Here is an 18,655-nt window from a genome sequence, read left to right as displayed (position 1 = left end):
ATCCATTCTGCCACCAATTTCCTATCCTAGGACAAAGAACATGAATTTGTGTTCTGGATATGAAATGCTGGATTAAAAAAAACAACTATGGATTTCCAATCTTAACCATACAGCAACTTGGGTGTTCGGTCTCATTGTGAAGAAGGACAGTGTGTGCATGCTGCTTAATGCCATGTATTTTCTCTTCCCTCTGAGTCCTCCCGGCCGCATTCTGTGTGACAGCTTTGGTGAGGGGAAAACAAATTCAGCAGCCAGGTGTCTGGTGCCTAGCACCAGACAAAGATGACCACCAGTATTTAAGCACCTAACCCTTTAAGTGTGAATACTGTTTATGTGAAAAGCTAGCAGCAATATAAAATATGGCTAAATTAGTTTAATGATGACCTGCATCTTGAATATGTTTTAGGAAGAATTTATACCATCTAAGAATCCTAAAAGAATATACTGAGATTAATTTTGGAAATTTGTATATGTTAATGCATCTAAAGACGGAGAACTGTTTTCCCAATCATTAAACAAACAAGTACATTTCCTAACAGAAATGTAAAAAATATATAATACATTATTTAATATATATTATATAATACATACAATGTACATATTATATAATGTATATATTATATTGAGATAAAACAGCTGACAATTATTTCCAAATTTCATAAATTGTTCAGTGAATTTGGTTCACAACATAACAAACTGAAAAAATACCCTAATGATCACATCACACTTCAAAAGCACACTGATTGTTCACAAAACCCCCCAACTGCAAACTTGGAGGCATTTTTCAGCGTCACAGAAATTTTCAGAGGCGTGATACATTTGCTGACCATATCCTAATAAAAAAACTGTATAAAGCAATAGGTTCATTTTTGTCAGTTAAACTTTTACATGTACAAATAAATCAATTTTCAGTCATTTTGCTGTAGGTTTTGCAGGATAAGGCACTCTCTCAGCCAGCACGGCCTTGCTTGCTGTGTACATGTTAACGAATCATCAGCCCGTCACTGCAACAAATGAGAGTGCAAAGTATTGCTCTTCATTTTTTCACAAGAGAGAGAATGAAGGGAAAAAACTAATATAGCTGTGTAAATTAAAGTGGATAGCTATACATCTCTGTAATAATGAAACTATGTAGCATTGAGCAGACTCCTGATGTCAGTATTGGATGGTAGTAGACTAGCTGTAGCACTGACATTAAAATTCTGCTTCTGTAAGAAATTATACATATTAGGAAAGAAGGCCAATAAACCATTATTTTCTCCTAATAAGAGTAGCTGACCCTTCACTAAATACTGAACTAAATAACAGCTTTACAAAACTATTTCAAGTATTCATTATCACAGTGAAAATGTGAGACCAATGTTAGAGTGAATGATTTGAAAATTCCTTTGATGAAAAAGGCAAGGGTACTAAATCAAAACATATACAAAATGCTTCAACGCATTTCTTTATGTGATATGAATAGAAAGATTATTCATAAAAAGTTAGAAAAATTAAGATAAATTATATATTAGTACACCTTCCCAACCACATTTTCTATAAAAATCCAGAATAGTGTACTGGTACCTCAATCTACACAATAAAAATGCCTGGACTTGGCAGATATCTTCTATCTGTGCATGTTTTTTCTCAGTAGAAGGTTTATTTGTTGCAGTCACTTTTTGAAAGTTTTATTTTAATTGTGAACCTTACTGAATCATCAGTAAACCCAGCTGATTGGGACCCACTGTGGCTCCATTCTCAGTTTCTCTATGGCAGTTTGTAGTTTCTCAAAGGCTTTGTCTAGATTGTCATTTACAATGATCAGATCAAAATAGTGGTTGTATGCTCTTTGAATCCGTGCACTTTCATCCACTGTTTTCTTCAAGTCAGAGTCCTGTCAAAGAGTTTTAAAAGGAAAAGTTTACATAATGTATATTTAATTGCTCAAAACCAACTCAAAGTGAAATAAGTAGGTTGGATATTTGTTTGTTGTGATTCTGATACTAATCCTCAAAATCTAATCTATATAGATTGTTAAAAAAGACATTACCATCTGTTCATATCCTAGTCTTTCCAGCTGGCACTCGTGTTTGAATTTATGAGTATTCTGTGTCTTCTGTTTCACTGATACTAAGGTAAGATTCCTGATTAAAAGACTGCTGACAATATCTTGGAGTGAAACCCAAAGTAATAAAAGAATTCTTGTAGGTGACTGGTCTCTAGCCCAACTGCATCACCCTTTTCAAAGTATTTTTATCGTATGGATTCTGTAACTCATGGAACCCAACCTGCAGCGGCTGTTAAGCTCAAAGCCAAATTTGCTGCCTTTCTCTAAGAAAAAGAATCTCAGAAATGTATTTTGAAGGCTGCCTGTCCATGCTCCCCACCCCCAACAACACACACACACTTTTATCTATTTTTTTAGCTAGTACTGTTTATATTTCATAAAATATTTCTAGTCACTTCGGAACAATGTGGGGGAATAAATAAGTATTGGGTTTTGCATGAGCAAGTAAAGCTTTTCATTAAATTGCAAGTGTTTTGAAATTTCATAATGCTTCTACATGTTTTTCAAATACTGAGTTCCTATTAAAGCATCTACTATATTTCATAATTTGTGGATATAAAAATGAATAAGAGAGAATGGGCTCCTACCCTCCAGTGGAGGAGACAAATAAAGGGCAAATAAACAAAAACCTGCAAGTTGTAATAAATACTATGAAAGAAACCAACCAGGAACAAAGAATTTTAAGAGATCTACTTTAGAGTGCTTACAAAGACTCTACAAATGAATAAATGATATTTAAACTGAGTAAATGACATTTAAACTGAGAACTATAGTGGGAGAAAGACCATTCCAGGCAGAGGAAATAGCAATGTAAAGTTCAGGAGGAAAATGACCCTGATGTGTTTAAGATACTGAAAGACCAAGATGGATGGAGGCTTAGGGAGGGTGGGTAATAAGTTGAGATAGCCCAGGCTAGGTCATGGAGGACCAAGATGCAATGGAAAGACACCTCTGGATTATGATGGTGGCAGAGGAGATGGAAATGACACCAGACTAGAAATATATTTTGGTGATAAAATCATCAGGATTAACTGATGGGCTGGATATGAAAAGTGAGGAATATGAATGAGTCAAAAATAGCTCGAGTTTCTAGCTTGAATAAATTGGTGGTTGCAGAAGATGCAGAGTTGGGGTCGGGGGGAACACGATATTGGTGAGGGGAAACAAAACATTCTACTTTGTTTGTACATGTTAAGTTTAACATGTCTGTGAGACATCCAAGTGCAGATGTAATGTTAAATAGGTAATGGTTATATAAGTTGGAGCTCTGAGGTCTGGGTTATCTACATATAAATTAGGAATCATCAGCATAACAACGATATGTAAGTTAATGGATTTGTGAAAACACCTAAAGGAATGTATATAGAGAGAAATGGGTTCCCAACTAAGCCTGAGGGATACTAGTACTATAGTTAATATTTTCACTAAGATTTCAAAATCAATTTGAAACAACTAAAATATCTTTTATTATAGATGTATAAATAGGCCACAATTCAACTTGTAAACAAATCTTACCTAGTACAGTCATTAGCAATTTGTCTTGTTAAAAAAAAAAAAGTTCTTTTTTGACAGTTAACAATCCTGTAACAATAATGGAGTATACCATAAAGATGGAAAAATGAATTAAAAAATCTCTCCCTATGTATGGCTCTAGAATGATCTCCAGAATATATTAGTAAGTGAAAAACACAGGCAGACTACTGTATGTAATAAGCTACCTTTTATGTAAGGAATGGGGGAGGGAGGATACACATACATACTTGCTTGTATTAAAAAAAAAAAACTGTAAAAATGACTACCTATGTGGGTAGGAGGTAATAGAGTAGAGAGGATAGGGAAAAGCTAGATTTTTTTTTTTTTTTTTTGCGGTACGCAGGCCTCCCACTGTTGTGGCCTCTCCCGTTGCGGAGCACAAGCTCCAGACACGCAGGCTCAGCGGCCATGGCTCACGGGCCCAGCCGCGCCGCGGCATGTGGGATCTTCCCGGACCGGGACACGAACCCGTGTCCCCTGCATCGGCAGGCGGACTTTCAACCACTGTGCCACCAGGGAAGCCCCTGTTTGTTTGTTTTTAAGATTTACTTTGGAACTATGAAAACATATAGAATTATATTACAACAAAATCAAATTCAAATAAAAAAGAGCAATACCTAAAAAGCAAAAGCAAAATGAAACAAATCTGTGTTTCAAGTTGATGCCTTAACCACAGAAAATAATTATTTTAGCGACTTTAAAATAAAATAATACTCAAGGGATATATCAGAAGAACAATTTTTTTAAAAAAGTTTAAGTCTGAAACTTAAAACTTTTCAATAATCGTACTGTTAATATTGTTACTCAGAAATTATATATATAGTATGTGCTTAGTTTATACATGTAAAGTCAGAAATTATGTTAATGTCATCAGGAACCAAGACTTTCAGCATAGGAGGAAAAAAAGATAAACATAGTCCAAGAAGTAAAAATGTAAAATGTGAGTTGGAACTATCAAACTGAATTAATGATGTGTATTTTCCGAAAGGGGAAAATATTTTCCTTCATCTGGCCACTGGGAAGACCTAGAAACAATGACAAACTGAGTTGAATGCACACCTTTAGTATCTGTATTACCTCTAAATACCATTTCCCACTAAAAGGAACCAGGCCTTTTGGAAGGCTGGTTCCAGATCTGGGCCAAGAAATGTGTAAGGATAACCTGGAGCAGCTCGTCATACCAGGAAGCACATCAAAGTTTATGGGGTTCTGTTAAAAAGACTCAGAAAACAAGATGAATAGGCTCCTCTTAGCTGAAGACAGGACAATTTAAACATCAGAGAGTAATAGTTGACCTAAGTACACAGAGAGACAGTATTCCAAGTGACTTTAAAACACAGCGATTTGGGCTTCCCTGGTGGCAGTGGTTGGGAGTCCGCCTGCGGATGCAAGGGACGCGGGTTCGTGCCCCAGTCTGGGAGGATCCCACATGCCGTGGAGCGGCTGGGCCCGTGAGCCATGGCCGCTGAGGCTGCACGTCCGGAGCTTGTGCTCCGCAATGGGAGAGGCTGCGACAGTGAGAGGCCCGCGTACCGCAAAAAAAAAAAAAAAAAAGCAGATGCAACAGAGCACAGGGAGATCAGCTCGGTGCTTTGTGACTGCCTGGAGGGGTGGGATGGGGAGGGTGGGAGGGAGGGAGATGCATGAGGGAAGGGATGTGGGAACAGATGTATATGTATGACTGATGCACTTTGTTATAAAGCAGAAACTAATAAAAAAAATAAAAATAAAAATAAATAAAACACAGCGATTTGATTTGACTGTATATACTTAGTGGGATAAACCCTAAGGAGAAAGAGACAGTTCACAGTAATCATACCTGGTAGTATTTGTACATTTATTTTCAGACTGTAGTGTGTGTACTGTGAGATAAATCAAATGAGCAATTATGTGCTATATTCTAACACTCCCAGTGTTTTTGAGAACTGGGATACTCAGCCTAGGAGAATGGAGTTATATATATGAAAGAGGTTAAATAAAACCCTGTAATCCTGAATTTGATTGGGAAGTATCAATATATATTCATGATATAATTTCCTTCAAACATACAAACAGAAAAGCATATAACCGAACTAGTTCTGTCTACCTAAAAGGTGCATTTAGCTAGAAACAATGATCAATCTTGCGACAATGTGCACCCCTAGTATTACGGTCCTAAAATACCATTTACTCTAAAAGGAACCAGAGCTTCTTGGAGAAGTAACTGATTCCTGGCCTGGAATAGAAAATGTACAGGATGAGCCTGGAGCATTTGTCATATAGCAAGGAAGCTATCTGAGATGATTAGGCTCATGAAATAGGTCTCAAGGGCCAACTTAAGCCCCTGTTGGTCAAAGATGGGGCAATTTGAACATCAATAAGAATAATAATTGCAAAAGAGTAAAACACATCAAGGAAGTTTAAATCCATGTGCTCATGATGAAACTAAAAAAACCACAAACCTTATTTGGTCACCTGTCGCCTCTGGAGACTGTTACTGAACAAACCCATTATTCTGAAAACTGACCCTTAAAGGGGAAGTATCAAGCATTATGTTCTGACTTTCCTATATATACTCTACTTCAGAGTCATCAACTAGTTGATAAGGAAAAGTTATTATTTAGAAGAATTCTAGTTTATAAATGAAGAACAAATGACAAACTTGGAAAACCACCACTTAACAATTCCTAAAAAATTAACTGAGCCAGGCAAAGATCAATAAAAATTGCTAAGATCATTAGGTAAAGAGCTACTGAGGACCTTTACAGATCAGGCCCCATTTTTTCTATGACCCAGTTTTTTTTTAAACAACTAAGTTAGAAGGTTAAAAGAGAGGGGAGGGAGGCAGTGAAGACTTACACATTAAAACAGTCTAAAGGGAGAGGTCTGCTTCCAGCTAATATGCAATAACAGGTAGCAGACTAACCCTCCTGCCTGACAACTAAGACAGACCAAACATATGGAACAACACTTTTTAAGACACTGTACATCAGGTAATGGAAGACAGGGATTCCAGAGAGACAGGAAACAAATGAGGTGAGCCCTACGATTACCCCAGGTTACTGGCTTGAAAGAGTTTCCAAGCTGCAACACAGTGAGGTGGAGCCCAGGAGGACACTCCTGGACTCTAAGTTGGGACAGAGCTGAGAGCCCAGGGAGAACAAAGTAGCAGGAGTCTGCAGGACAGAATACTGGATAGAGTAGCAGTATGGAGAGAGAACTCTGGAGATATGTAAAGGTCCCCCTCCAGCATTCAGCTGAATACCAATCTGTGCACATTACCACTACCCAGGGTCGCCAAAGAACCACCAGAAAGGATGAGAGGTATTCTTTCTGAGCCAGGAATAGTACCCATGCCCACCAGGCAGCACAGAAAACCTCATGTCGCATGGGCCATCTGGGAGAGTGCTCAAACGGGTCTTGCCTCAGTAGTGAAGAATAATTGCCCCTAGAATGAGAACTGCTCTGGTTCTACCTAACAAATTTTTAAAGCAAGATCTGAAAGGAACAAACTGTTTCCACATAACTGCATCCAGGACAAAGCTCACAATGTCTGGCATCCAATAAAAAATTACCAGGATTGCAAAGAAGCAAGAAAGTAAGACCCATAATGAGGAGCAAAGTCATTCAGTCAAAACCAATCCGGAAGTGATGCAAACGTTAGAATTTGTAGACAGTGATATAAAAACATTGATAACTATATCTCAGATATTCACAAAGTTCAGTAGAGACATGGAGCAACCTGAAAAAGAACAAAGAGGATTAAAACTACCTGATCTCAAGGCTTATCACCTGTAGTGTGGAAGAGGTAGAAGGAGGAGGGAGGGACTCTGAAGGGGCACAAGGGAACTTATGAAGACGAGGGACATGCCTGTTATCTTGACTGCGGTACCTTCATGGGTGTATACATATGCCCAAGCTTATCAAGTTGTATACTTTCAACATGTACAGTTTATGGTGTATCAATTATACCTCAAGCTGGGGGGAAAAGATTTAGAAGACAACGGGTAAATGCAACATGTTAATCTTGCTTGGATCCTGATTTGAACAAACTGTGAAAAAAAAAAAAAGATAAATACTGAGGAAATTCAAATACAGACTGTATATTGAGGATATTGAGAAGAAGCTGCTCTTCCTCATGTTTGATATGCTAATGGTGTTATGGTTATGTCCAAAAAGTCTATCTTTTAGAGATAAATACTAAAATACTTATGGTTGATATCAAAGATTTGCTTCAAAATAACTCATGGTAAGGGAGGAAGTGAAGAGAGGTCTAAATGAAACAAAATTGGCCATGTGTTATTGAAGCTAAGTGATGGGTACTTGGGAGTTCATTTCTTCCCTCTTTTGTACATATTTAAAATTTTCCGTAACATGAGAAAAGAGAGGAAGAACAAGAGAAAAAGACACATAACAACTAAAAGTCAGAACACCTAACTCTACCAATAGTAAACCTTATGATGAACATACTTGTTATTGGTCTTTGGGACCAGTTTCCACATTAGTAAAATGAGGGAGTTAGATTAATATGCACTTTTTAACATTGGCCCATTTCATTTACATAGGGGGAGTAAACTTTGGTTTTAAAATAGAGTGAACAATGGTTTCTAAGTAAAAGCAATACTGTTCCAAATCCTAACTACATCTAGGGAACAAATTTTTATTCTCCAACACCTTATGCAGTGTGTTTATTTCATAAATATGGATAGAATTAAACATGCCCAAAAGAAAAAGGAACAATTTTAGGAGGAAAATAGTATTGTTAGCCTGAAAAGAACTGCTTACCGTCAAAAGCTTGGTAGTGATACCAGCATCCACTACAGCCTTGTGCATGGCACGTAACGTCTCTAGTTCGGGAGCAGCAATAAACACAACATAGGGCATGAACTCGGATGTCCTCAGCACTTTCAGGGCCTATGTAGAAGAACAATTACAAACCAATTTATACAGGATTAGAATTTGAATTATGTTACCCTTTAGTTTATACTAAATAATCAAAGTCCATCTGCCCTCTTCCTCAAGATAAAGGACATAATTTAATACTTGCTATCCGCGCCCCCTCCCTTCTATCCCTTTGATTCCATACAGTACTTTCCTAAAATGGTGATCCATTAAATTTTGTTCTGACCTCAATCTCACTACTTTTTGGTACCCTTGAACCAAGGAAAGTATTAAACTTAATGATCCCCAAATCATCCAGAATGATGTAAATGCTTTCCATGTTAATTGTAGAATTCTGTTAATATTGACAAAGCAGAAATAATTTCAGTGTCCATTAATTGGAGTGGTTATATAAATAAATATATATCTGCACTATGAAATACCATGCAGCAATTACAAAGAACAAAAAAAGCTCTACAGTACCTAACATGAAAAGATCTTCAAGAAATACTGTTTAATGAAAAAAGGTTAAAGAATCAGTATAGAATTTTTCCATTTATGTATAAGAGAAACAATAACAAAAATAGAAAACCCATTGGGTTGAGTGTAGAATGGTGAGAAGGGGTCAATAAGGGAGACATGGAATGAGAATGAAATGAATGGTGAGTGGGTGGGTGTGTGCTGGGTGGAAGGGGTGTGACTTTAATTTTTATTCCTTATGTTTCAGCCTTGTTCAAATTTTAAATTTAACATTTCCTAACACATGCATTTATATATTACTTAAGCACATAAATAAATACTAAACTTCTATCAAGCTTCTATAGCTATCCATGCCTCTGTTGGCTAATAGATCAGAGATTTACTTAACTAGTTGTTGATGCATAATAAGGTTCTCTATCATCACAGGTAATAGAGGGAAAGAGCCACCCTCATAATCTGAAGAAGAAACAAAAACTCCACAGGAAATAAAACTTAAAAAATAGCTTTGGAATCATGCAGCTTACTTGTGGGTTGACATCCAAAATGCAAGTTCGTCCAGTTTGGACAACTTCAAGAATAGAGTCAATCTTGGTTCCATAGAGATTTCCTTCATATTCCCCATGTTCCAAATATTTTCCAGCTTTAATATCTGCTTCCATCTCAGATCGTGACACAAATTTATATGCCTGGCCATCTTTTTCATCTTCCCTTGGTTTCCGTGAAGTAACTAAATAAAATAGCGTTGAGAATTTGTACAGAGACAGTGCAGGCTATTAAAAAACAAACTAAAAGGCACAGGGTAGCCTAAGTCTTTTCCATTTAGTGCAGGGGTTGGCAAACTATGGCCTATGACCAAATCTGGCCTGCTTCCTATTTTTGTAAATAAAGTTTTATGGGCCACAGCCATGTTCATTCATTTTATCGCCTATGGTTTCATTCGTTTTACAATGGCGGAATAGTTGTGACACAGACTAGATGGCCTGCAAAGCCTAAAATATTTACTATACATGGCCCTTGAATAAAAATGTTTGTTGACCCCTGATTAGGAATGTTTTAATAGGTAGTCTCCAATATACAATTTATATCCAAAAAATGTGCTTTATAAAGTCAGTTTGAAACTCAAAATATATTTATTTACCTAGAAGCAGAGCCCTAAAGTTAAATTCTTAACTATGGTGAGAGCTAATAAGTGTGAGGTATATTGCAAGTGAACATCTTTTCCAGCTGACCAGCACTCCCCTTCTCCTTAAGGAATATCAATTACAGCCTTTCTTCACACTTCTTTGAACATTTCCTAATTGAGTGTCCAACAGATGAGCAAAATTCTATTCTTAGTTGGTATTATCAATTTTCTGAAGTGTAGTTTTACCCATAAATTATCTATCCTTTATCTTGCCCCAGCACCAAACTTTTCTTCTAGCTTCCTTCTAATTAACATTCCCAAATGCTAATTGTTTTGTGTTGCACCTCGGTGGACCTAGCCACCTGGATGTTATTATGGTCTAGTAACTTTCTCTACTCTGACCTGAAGTATTCTGAGAATGAGAGAGAAGAGACCAAGTCAAAAACTTAAAACATCCTTTTGTCAGGTATTTTAGAGACATACAACTCCTTTGCAACTTGGCCATGCTAGGAGTGGACGATTATCACTTTTCAAACTGTTGCAAAGCTGCAGAGTTAGGTATTCTCTGCCAACTTGCTAGCACTCCCTAGGAAGAAAAGTAATTTGTGTATGTATGTGTGTTATTTTCAAGTTTAGCCTTAATCTGAGTTTGCCTAGATTAGATATAAAACAGTATTCTACTTCTATTAATCAAGTACTTATACATGCAGAATATCTGACAAAATCATTACCACATGCAATTAAAGTTACAAAGTAATCAGATGAAAAACTGACAGAATTTTGACTATTTGAAATAAGCACAACACATCAAGAAAACTTTTATAAGAAAAAATCTTTAAGTTCAAGCTCAATAATAAGGGTCTAATTCATAAATAAGATTATTATGTACAAGAGGATTCCCTTTTTCCCCTGCTGTTTTCTGGCTCATTCCAGACCACTGTGGAGAGATTTATAAAGTCACTTAAAGAGCTTCAAGATGCTATGATGCTTTTCATATTCAAAAATGTGTGATCTCTAAGGTTTCTGGGATTATTCACCAAAGGTGGTATGATAAAACTCCTAAGGCAATTTTAAACTCCCCAAATACATACATACTAGGACTTGGCTTAATATCTGTAAAGATAATTTTAGAAGAGTACGACTTTTGGGGAGGCACTACAGTGAAACCATATACAGGAACGTGCTGCTTGAAATAAATATGTACAGGCACACACACTGCCCCCCCCCAACACTACCTCCAACATGTGGAGGGAATCTTAAATTCTTGGTGAAATGTTTTTAGTTTACAAGTGAATTTTAATGACAATACCATTCTCTAGTGAAGACCCAAAAAAGAAATCTACATTGGCACATAATTAAGCCCCTTTCCATTTCTAGAACAGAGAAATTAGAACAGGGTGGATTGACTACAGCTGATTCCTTAGGCTTATATGCTAAGCAACTAAGTAATGCGATTGCTTAGAATTTAAGTTTTGTGATTGATAGGCAAAATTCTAATCTTTAGTAGCTCTTCAAATAGTCAGGAAATAATCAACAAAGTAACATTTTATTTGTTAACTATCCCAAGATATATTAAAGGGAAAACATGATTCATAAGGTAGCTTGTCCACCTGGGTTAATAATTTTTTATATTTTATTTTAGGACCATTTCACAATATAAAGAGAAAACTAAGTCAATTTAATCCAACACCAGCATTTACTTCCTTCCCTATGAGACTTCCCCAACCAGCCCACCAGACAATGTGTAGCACAAGACTGTGTATCAAAAATTAGGCAAACTTGTCACACTTCATCAGTATTTTTTGTGTGTGTGTTGATTCTGAGGCTTAAAACAAACAAACTAAACACTATATAAATATGAATGATTTAAAGAAAAGTAAAACACACCTACATTATATGAAGAAGTGATACTTGACAATGTATGGATATACATAAATCTTTCTATATAAAAATTCAGACTCGAATCTTTACTAAAAATAAGTCTTGAAAGGTAAAATAGTACCTCTTCTGGAAATTAATTTGGCATGAAGAAATCAAGAAGTTGAAATAAATATATTTAATACTTCTAATTTATAAATCTCTCTATACATCCTTTGGTCTAATAATTTTACATCTGAGATTTATGTATACACATTTTATCATCTCTTTATTTATAACAAAAAAGCCACCCAAACCATATAAATGGGTGATAACAGTAAAGCATGGTGTACTTATATGCTGGAATATTAAAAAGCTAACACAATTAATTTTTTTAGTGTTTTTTAATCATGATAAAATATACATAACATAAAATTTATCATTTTAACCATTATTAAGCGCACAATTCAGTGGCATTAAGTACAATAACACTGTTGTGCAACCATCACCATTATTCATCTCCAGAACCTTTTTATCATCCTATAGAAAAAAAAATTACACTCACTACTTAATATTCTTAGAGATACAGAAGAGATAGCTCCCACAAACAGATGATGCTGTAGGAAAAAACAGGAAACAGAAAATAATCCTAAGATGAAAAATATGACTACTTATGATAAAACATTGATGAGATAGAAGATAAAGAACTCCAGGTAATCTTTTAAAGAGTAGAATAAAAAGATAAAGGGTTGGACAACATGATTTCAAGAAGTAAGAGACTGAGGAGATGAATCCAGGATGTTCAATATCCAGCTAATAGAAATTCTAGAAAAAGTGAATAGAGAAAACAGGGAGAAATCATCCAAGAAATAGTAATTCCCCAGAATTGAATGACATGCATCTCTAGTCTGAAGAGCTCACTAATCATCAGCACAATAAACAAAAATAGATGCGCACAAAGGCACATCACTATTAAATTATAAAATAATGAAAACCAACAAAATAAAAAGACTGAAGGAAAAATCAGGTCATGTATGAGAGGACAAAAATTAGAATGACATTAGACTTCTTAACAAAACTGGGTTAAAGAGTAACATCTTTTGGGTTTTACAATCTAGACTTTCTATTCTCAGATAATCAATCAAATAGAAGACAAAAAAATATACAACTTCAAATACAAAGATGCAGAAATTACATCCCATACAGCATTTTTTGTCAAGTTACAAGGCATGTGCCGTAGCAAAACAAAGCAATAAACCAAGAAAGAAAAAGAATAGGACCCAGGAACAATAGCTTCAACCCAGGACAGCAACAAAGGGAAACATCCCTATGTGATCGTGGGGCAGCCAGAGTGGAGAATGTGTACCCTCACTGAAGCAGGAAGACTGAGGGTTGTGGGACAGAGGTCTCCAAGAAAAAAGCATGACTTACTAAATAAGAGGTTCTTTGGTTTAATACAAAACTATACGCATGAACACGTAAGACAAGATAAAGAGGGGAAGAAAAAAATGAACTCTAGAAATTGCTGGGTTGGGGGAGAGGAAGAGGCTGTTCAAGAAAGTGAAACTGAATTAACTGAAACTAGAGCTATCTTTATGCTGGGAGGATACTCAGGAAGTCAGGAGGTAAGGCCTACACTGGACAGAACAAGAAATAGCAGAATGAAGACATTATTAAGAAATATGGAAGACTAACAAAATAAATAGCAGAGAGATTGAAAAGTGACTGTTTCTGGTAAGTAGGCCAGAGGTGGGGTAGAGGAAAATGGAGTTATTTTTCATTACATAGTTTTAAGAACTACTTGATTAAAATATGCTACATGTATTAATTTGATAAAAATGAAAAACTTTAAAATACTTAAAATACTTTGATCACAGTGAGATTTTTATTTTAACTACTTAACTATGATTTGTCTTATTTAGTGATTTACAGTGCCTACAATGGAATTCCAAGTCTTACCCTGAAGGGATTACAAACAGCACATGAGGACAATGACAGCGTTATTGCCCCAATACACCCCTAAAAATGTTAGCAATAAGATTACTCACTGAGAACTAAATGTCAAAGCATACTGGATGAAAGCAGAGAAACTCTAAAACTCATCCAAAAGAGATGGAGTGATGTTAGGCTAAGATTTGACATGGAAAGCTTAAAGGCATTAAAATACCTACAGAAATTCTGTGTTAATCTAAAGGGGGCTTGGTCAGCAATGGAAGCACAGAAAGGGGACTTATAAAGGCAACATTGGCTTGTGTTCAGGGGAGAGCGCATGTAAGTTCCCACAAGTAAAGGCTCATATATCTCCAAAATGAATGCTATCACTGCCTTATAAGGACTAATATACCTTTGTATTTAACTCCTTGCTCTAACTCCATTCTCATCAAGCATGCTTCTGACATGATTTAACTTTCCTTGTAAATATGCAAATAGAGAAAGAACACAAAGATCATAAAATGAGTGTCTGGTTCATTTAATGGTTATATTTCCCATCAGTATTGTATTTTGTATATAAATAAATGTGACCTTCATTAATGCTGCCTGCTCTGGAAGAGGAATCTCTCTTGCTGTGCTATCAAAAATCAGGTTTAGGACCTTACAGGACTGAAAGCTACAAGCCAGATCACGAGTGTCAGAGGATCCAGCAGGTTTCCCCAGCTGGATGAAAATGGGTGAAACTACAACTTTTCAGATACACATCAACTGTACAAGAAAATGCAAAGTTAATGCTGATTTTGCCACAACTCTTAATACTTGCATTTAATGAACACTTCTGGATTGAAGAGTTTGGAGAAGCAATTGCCACCAGGCAGCCAGCTGACAGGGCCCACAATGCTATTTCAAGACAGCTGTAGAGTCGCCAAGTTTTTCAATATCATCTGCTTGTTCATTTTCATTGGCATAATTAGAAATTACTTGGGAATAAAATAATAATAATCCGCCCCACCCCCACTCCTTCTTTCCAATTAAATAGTAAAGGAAACGGAAAACTTACATGGCACTGTGGTTCCAAATCTAGTGGGATTCAACACTATGAACCTGTTTTTCAAGCTTCTTCGTCCCACACCTTGAGCTCCTATCAATACTAATGTCTTTCTCTGGAAGGGAGGCATTTTGGCTACCTCCTCATATATCTGGATTTCATGACGATCAAATTCTAAAAGTAAGGAAATGGGAAAACATCACATTCAGTTATCTTTTATTTTTTATTATTATTTTTAAATTAATTAATTAATTAATTTTTGGCTGCATTTGGTCTTCGTTGCTGCATGCAGGCTTTCTCTAGTTGAGGCGAGCGGGGACTACTCTGTTGTGGTGCACGGGCTTCTCACTGTAGTGTTTTCTTTTGTTGTGGAGCACAGTCTCTAGGTGTGTGGGTTTCAGTAGTTGTGGCACGTGGGCTCAGTAGTTGTGACTCGCGGGCTCTAGAGCACAGGCTCAGTAGTTGTGGCACACGGGCTTAGTTGTTCCGCAGCATGTGGGACCTTCCTGGACCAAGGCTCGAACCCATGTCCCCTGCATTGGCAGGCGAATTCTTAACCACTGCGCCACAAGGGAAGTCCCTCAGTTATCTTTTATATGGATGAAAAACCTCTGCTATTCTGTTCAGTAATGGCTTAGTTGTCTTGATAGTTAAGTATCACTTGAATTGTACTGACTTAGTACAGATTTTTAAAAATAAATTTGGTAAAGTACAATAAATTATTTTGTACCCTGATTTAAACACCTGCTTCTATTCATTTGCCTTAAAAAATTGTCTAACAAAACTAGAAAAATACCCTTAATTTATCCTTATCAGATAATCTATCCCTTAAAACCTGTTTCTTATCAATTCATCAGTAGAAATAATTACTTAATATAATCAAATTGCAAATTAGTTTATGTAATCTATTCCACTAAAAAGTGAGTATCAAATATGGAGGATAGCAGTACACTTAGAGTGGCTGCTTAAATAAGTTTCATAGAATGAGTATCCCCTTCCAATGATATAAATGAATAAATACTGTGTGGTGAACTCTGCAAATATTAGTTTGATTAATAAAATGCATATAGACAACATACTAACATTTAAATATTAAGATTCTAAATTTATGTATAAAATAAAATGTTGGGTCTTAACTATTTTCAGTAGAAACACATTCCAAAATTATGATCAATGGGAAAATTAGAAATTTTCCATTTTGCAAGAAAGCTTTAAGAATATATATTTAATGAACAATAAAGCCAGAGGATTTGAAATATTATATTACCTATTATTATGGCTATAACTCTCAATCTATAGTAATGACACTTCTTCCTTAGGTTATTATCTTAACAGCAACACTTTCTTTGCACAATTTCTCCACAATAGATTAAGGGAGAGTCTAATTTCCCCTTATTATAATGTTATTATTATAGTACATTATTAGATTATTTCCTTTCTAATGTGCTGTTTAGTTTATTACCAATATAGAGGTAGCTCTGAAGTCAAGAAAGCACTTTAAAATTATCAGTTCTTTTGAGTAAGCCTCCAGAGCCTTCAAAGAGCTGCATTTCACTCCTATCAGCCTTTATAACTGAAAGGAATAACTGTGGTAGGTGTCATATTTATCTTTCTTTAAGTCTAAAAGATTTAAGAAAGAATCCTACTAGATCAGGCTAAGATTTGTTTGGTCCAGTATTATTTTTCCAAAAGTATCATGGACAATGTTATGGCAGAATATGGTTGCCCTTAATCATAACTCTTTTATTATCTTTATAAAGGCATTCTGTTCTGTAGAAATGACACAAGTTTCTATCAAAGTTCTTGAACCAATAGTTTCAATTGTCACATTGTTTCTTCATTAATATAAGCATAAATCCTAACCAATTCATTTTATTATAAACTATGAGTATAAAATAAAGCTCACTAGTGATAGTGCAAGTATATATATCAGGATTTAAATAATGCCTGTATATTACTGTACCAAGTGTTCACATGGCAGTCCCTTGCAGCTGGGTACTCATCTGAATTCATTTAAAATTATACATTTAGAGTGTATGCCACACTGAGTAATGATATAAAGCTATTTCATACTTTACTTGGATTTCTCAAAAATATATTTAAAACATACCTGCATTTCTGGTTGTGAGATACATCATCTTTTTCTTTTTTTTGCTACTTATGGTTCCACAAAAAGGTCCTGAAGGATGACAAGGCAAACATAACTTAAACAGTATGTCAGACTATATACATTGCCCTGTGGTGTTCTATAGGGGTGGGAGAATTATCTTCCCAGTGTTGCATCCTACAAAGCAGAAGCAGGCAGGGGTGAGTTGAGCCACTGAATTCTGATACAATACCAGCAGGTGGCAAAAAGGGAACAAAAAGTTTACTTTTGAGAGCAGTACACTAAAGCAGATGAGAGGGATTAATTCTAGATATATTTTAAATAAATTCATCAGCTAATTCAGATGAAAGAGGCAAAGAAAGGTGGCCACAAAGGACAACTTGTTACTTATTGTATCGGGTTCATCACCTGAATTGTCCCAGTCTCTTCTAACAAATGCCTTTCTCTTCTCTTCCAGGAACTGGCTTGGAATGAGACCAGCGCTTCCTCCCTCTTTTACATGGCTAGCCTAGAATCAAATTAATGAATTGTATATCTCAGTGATCAAAATTTGAGACCACATTCTAATAAGTAGGACAAGCAATAGTCAGTTAAAAAAATCACATTTGATCTTAAGAAATTGACCTTGATATTTAAATCCATGGCATCGTCAGGATATTGAAACACTTTAGTACCAAGGAATCAATGGGTACCTAACCAGTGTGCTATTTAGTAGTGAATTTTTAGACCAAAATACAAAGGTATACAGGCTCTTTAAATTACTCAAACTTTTTATTTATAATACTAAACTAGTGAGAATGGAAAGGAATACATGCTGTTATGTGTTGGCACCTAGTTAGGTGTTTGTTATCCAATAATCCTACTACGTTGGTATTTCCTGAGGCCAAATCAATGGGGAAAAAAAAAAAAGAGAGACAGCACTGGGAGAACAGAGTGGAGAGTTTAGTTCATGCTACCAGGAATCTGAATATCCTGAGGGGGAGTAAGTTTAAAATAGGTAAAACCTCACCTACTGTCAACAAACTAACTTAAAACGAAAGCCAAAGAAGTGCTATTTCAAAATAGTGCCTGGAGAACTGGCTACTAACAGCTTATCCCACAATATTAGTGACTTTATCCTTACAGCTAGCACAGAAAAATCCAGTATCATTTTTAGCAATTAAAATCCTGAAAAATACAATTAGAGTAATAGATGACAAACATGCAGGAAGAGATTGAGATAGATAATGGTGACAGGGTTAGAAGAGAAAACTAAGAGATGGCATTAACAGAGAAGGGAAAAAAGAGAAAACTGGGAAAGTTTTAAAAAGGACACTGCCACAGAAAGCAGATTTTTTTAGATGAGTTCTAAGAAATTCAGTGGAAACCTCTTGAAATCATGGATTCCATTTAAATTACTCATTTCTTAGTTCTCTCACCACACTGTGCCCTTATACATCATAATGTCTTAATTTAAATTTAAGGACATATTAGCAAGACTGTTCTTATAATTCATTCCCCCTTAGAAGTCAATATAACTTATTAGAGCTAATGTGAGTTACTAAGATCTCCATTTAATTCAGAACTTAGTGCTAGGTACCAGGTCCTTTTCTTTCACACTTTGTTCCTTAGTGAGACTCTCTTTTGCTTTTACAGTTTAAGAGATTTTAGACTTTGTTTCTCCAG

At 35.8% G+C, this 18,655-nt stretch overlaps 1 protein-coding gene across 5 annotated transcripts in view; it reads right to left on the bottom strand.

Annotated features, from left to right (window-relative positions):
- Nucleotides 1-683: 683 nt before the first annotated feature.
- PALS2 (protein associated with LIN7 2, MAGUK p55 family member) overlaps nt 684-18,655 on the bottom strand; it is a 107,878-nt gene continuing 89,906 nt past the window's right edge. For all 5 annotated transcript variants that reach the window (XM_060107870.1, XM_060107869.1, XM_060107871.1 and 2 more), the window contains exons 7-12: nt 17,399-17,498; nt 16,994-17,062; nt 14,896-15,057; nt 9,448-9,650; nt 8,348-8,476; nt 684-1,876 (exon numbers count right to left, since the gene is read on the bottom strand). In XM_060107870.1, the coding sequence (XP_059963853.1) occupies nt 1,700-1,876; nt 8,348-8,476; nt 9,448-9,650; nt 14,896-15,057; nt 16,994-17,062; nt 17,399-17,498 (840 nt within the window). In that variant the 3' untranslated portion in view covers nt 684-1,699. The remainder of the gene's footprint in view (nt 1,877-8,347; nt 8,477-9,447; nt 9,651-14,895; nt 15,058-16,993; nt 17,063-17,398; nt 17,499-18,655) is intronic.

The sequence above is a fragment of the Mesoplodon densirostris genome, chromosome 9 (genome assembly GCF_025265405.1).
Source record: "Mesoplodon densirostris isolate mMesDen1 chromosome 9, mMesDen1 primary haplotype, whole genome shotgun sequence".
NCBI classification, from domain to species: Eukaryota; Metazoa; Chordata; class Mammalia; order Artiodactyla; family Ziphiidae; genus Mesoplodon; species Mesoplodon densirostris.
This window is presented reverse-complemented; position numbering and strand designations above follow the sequence as displayed.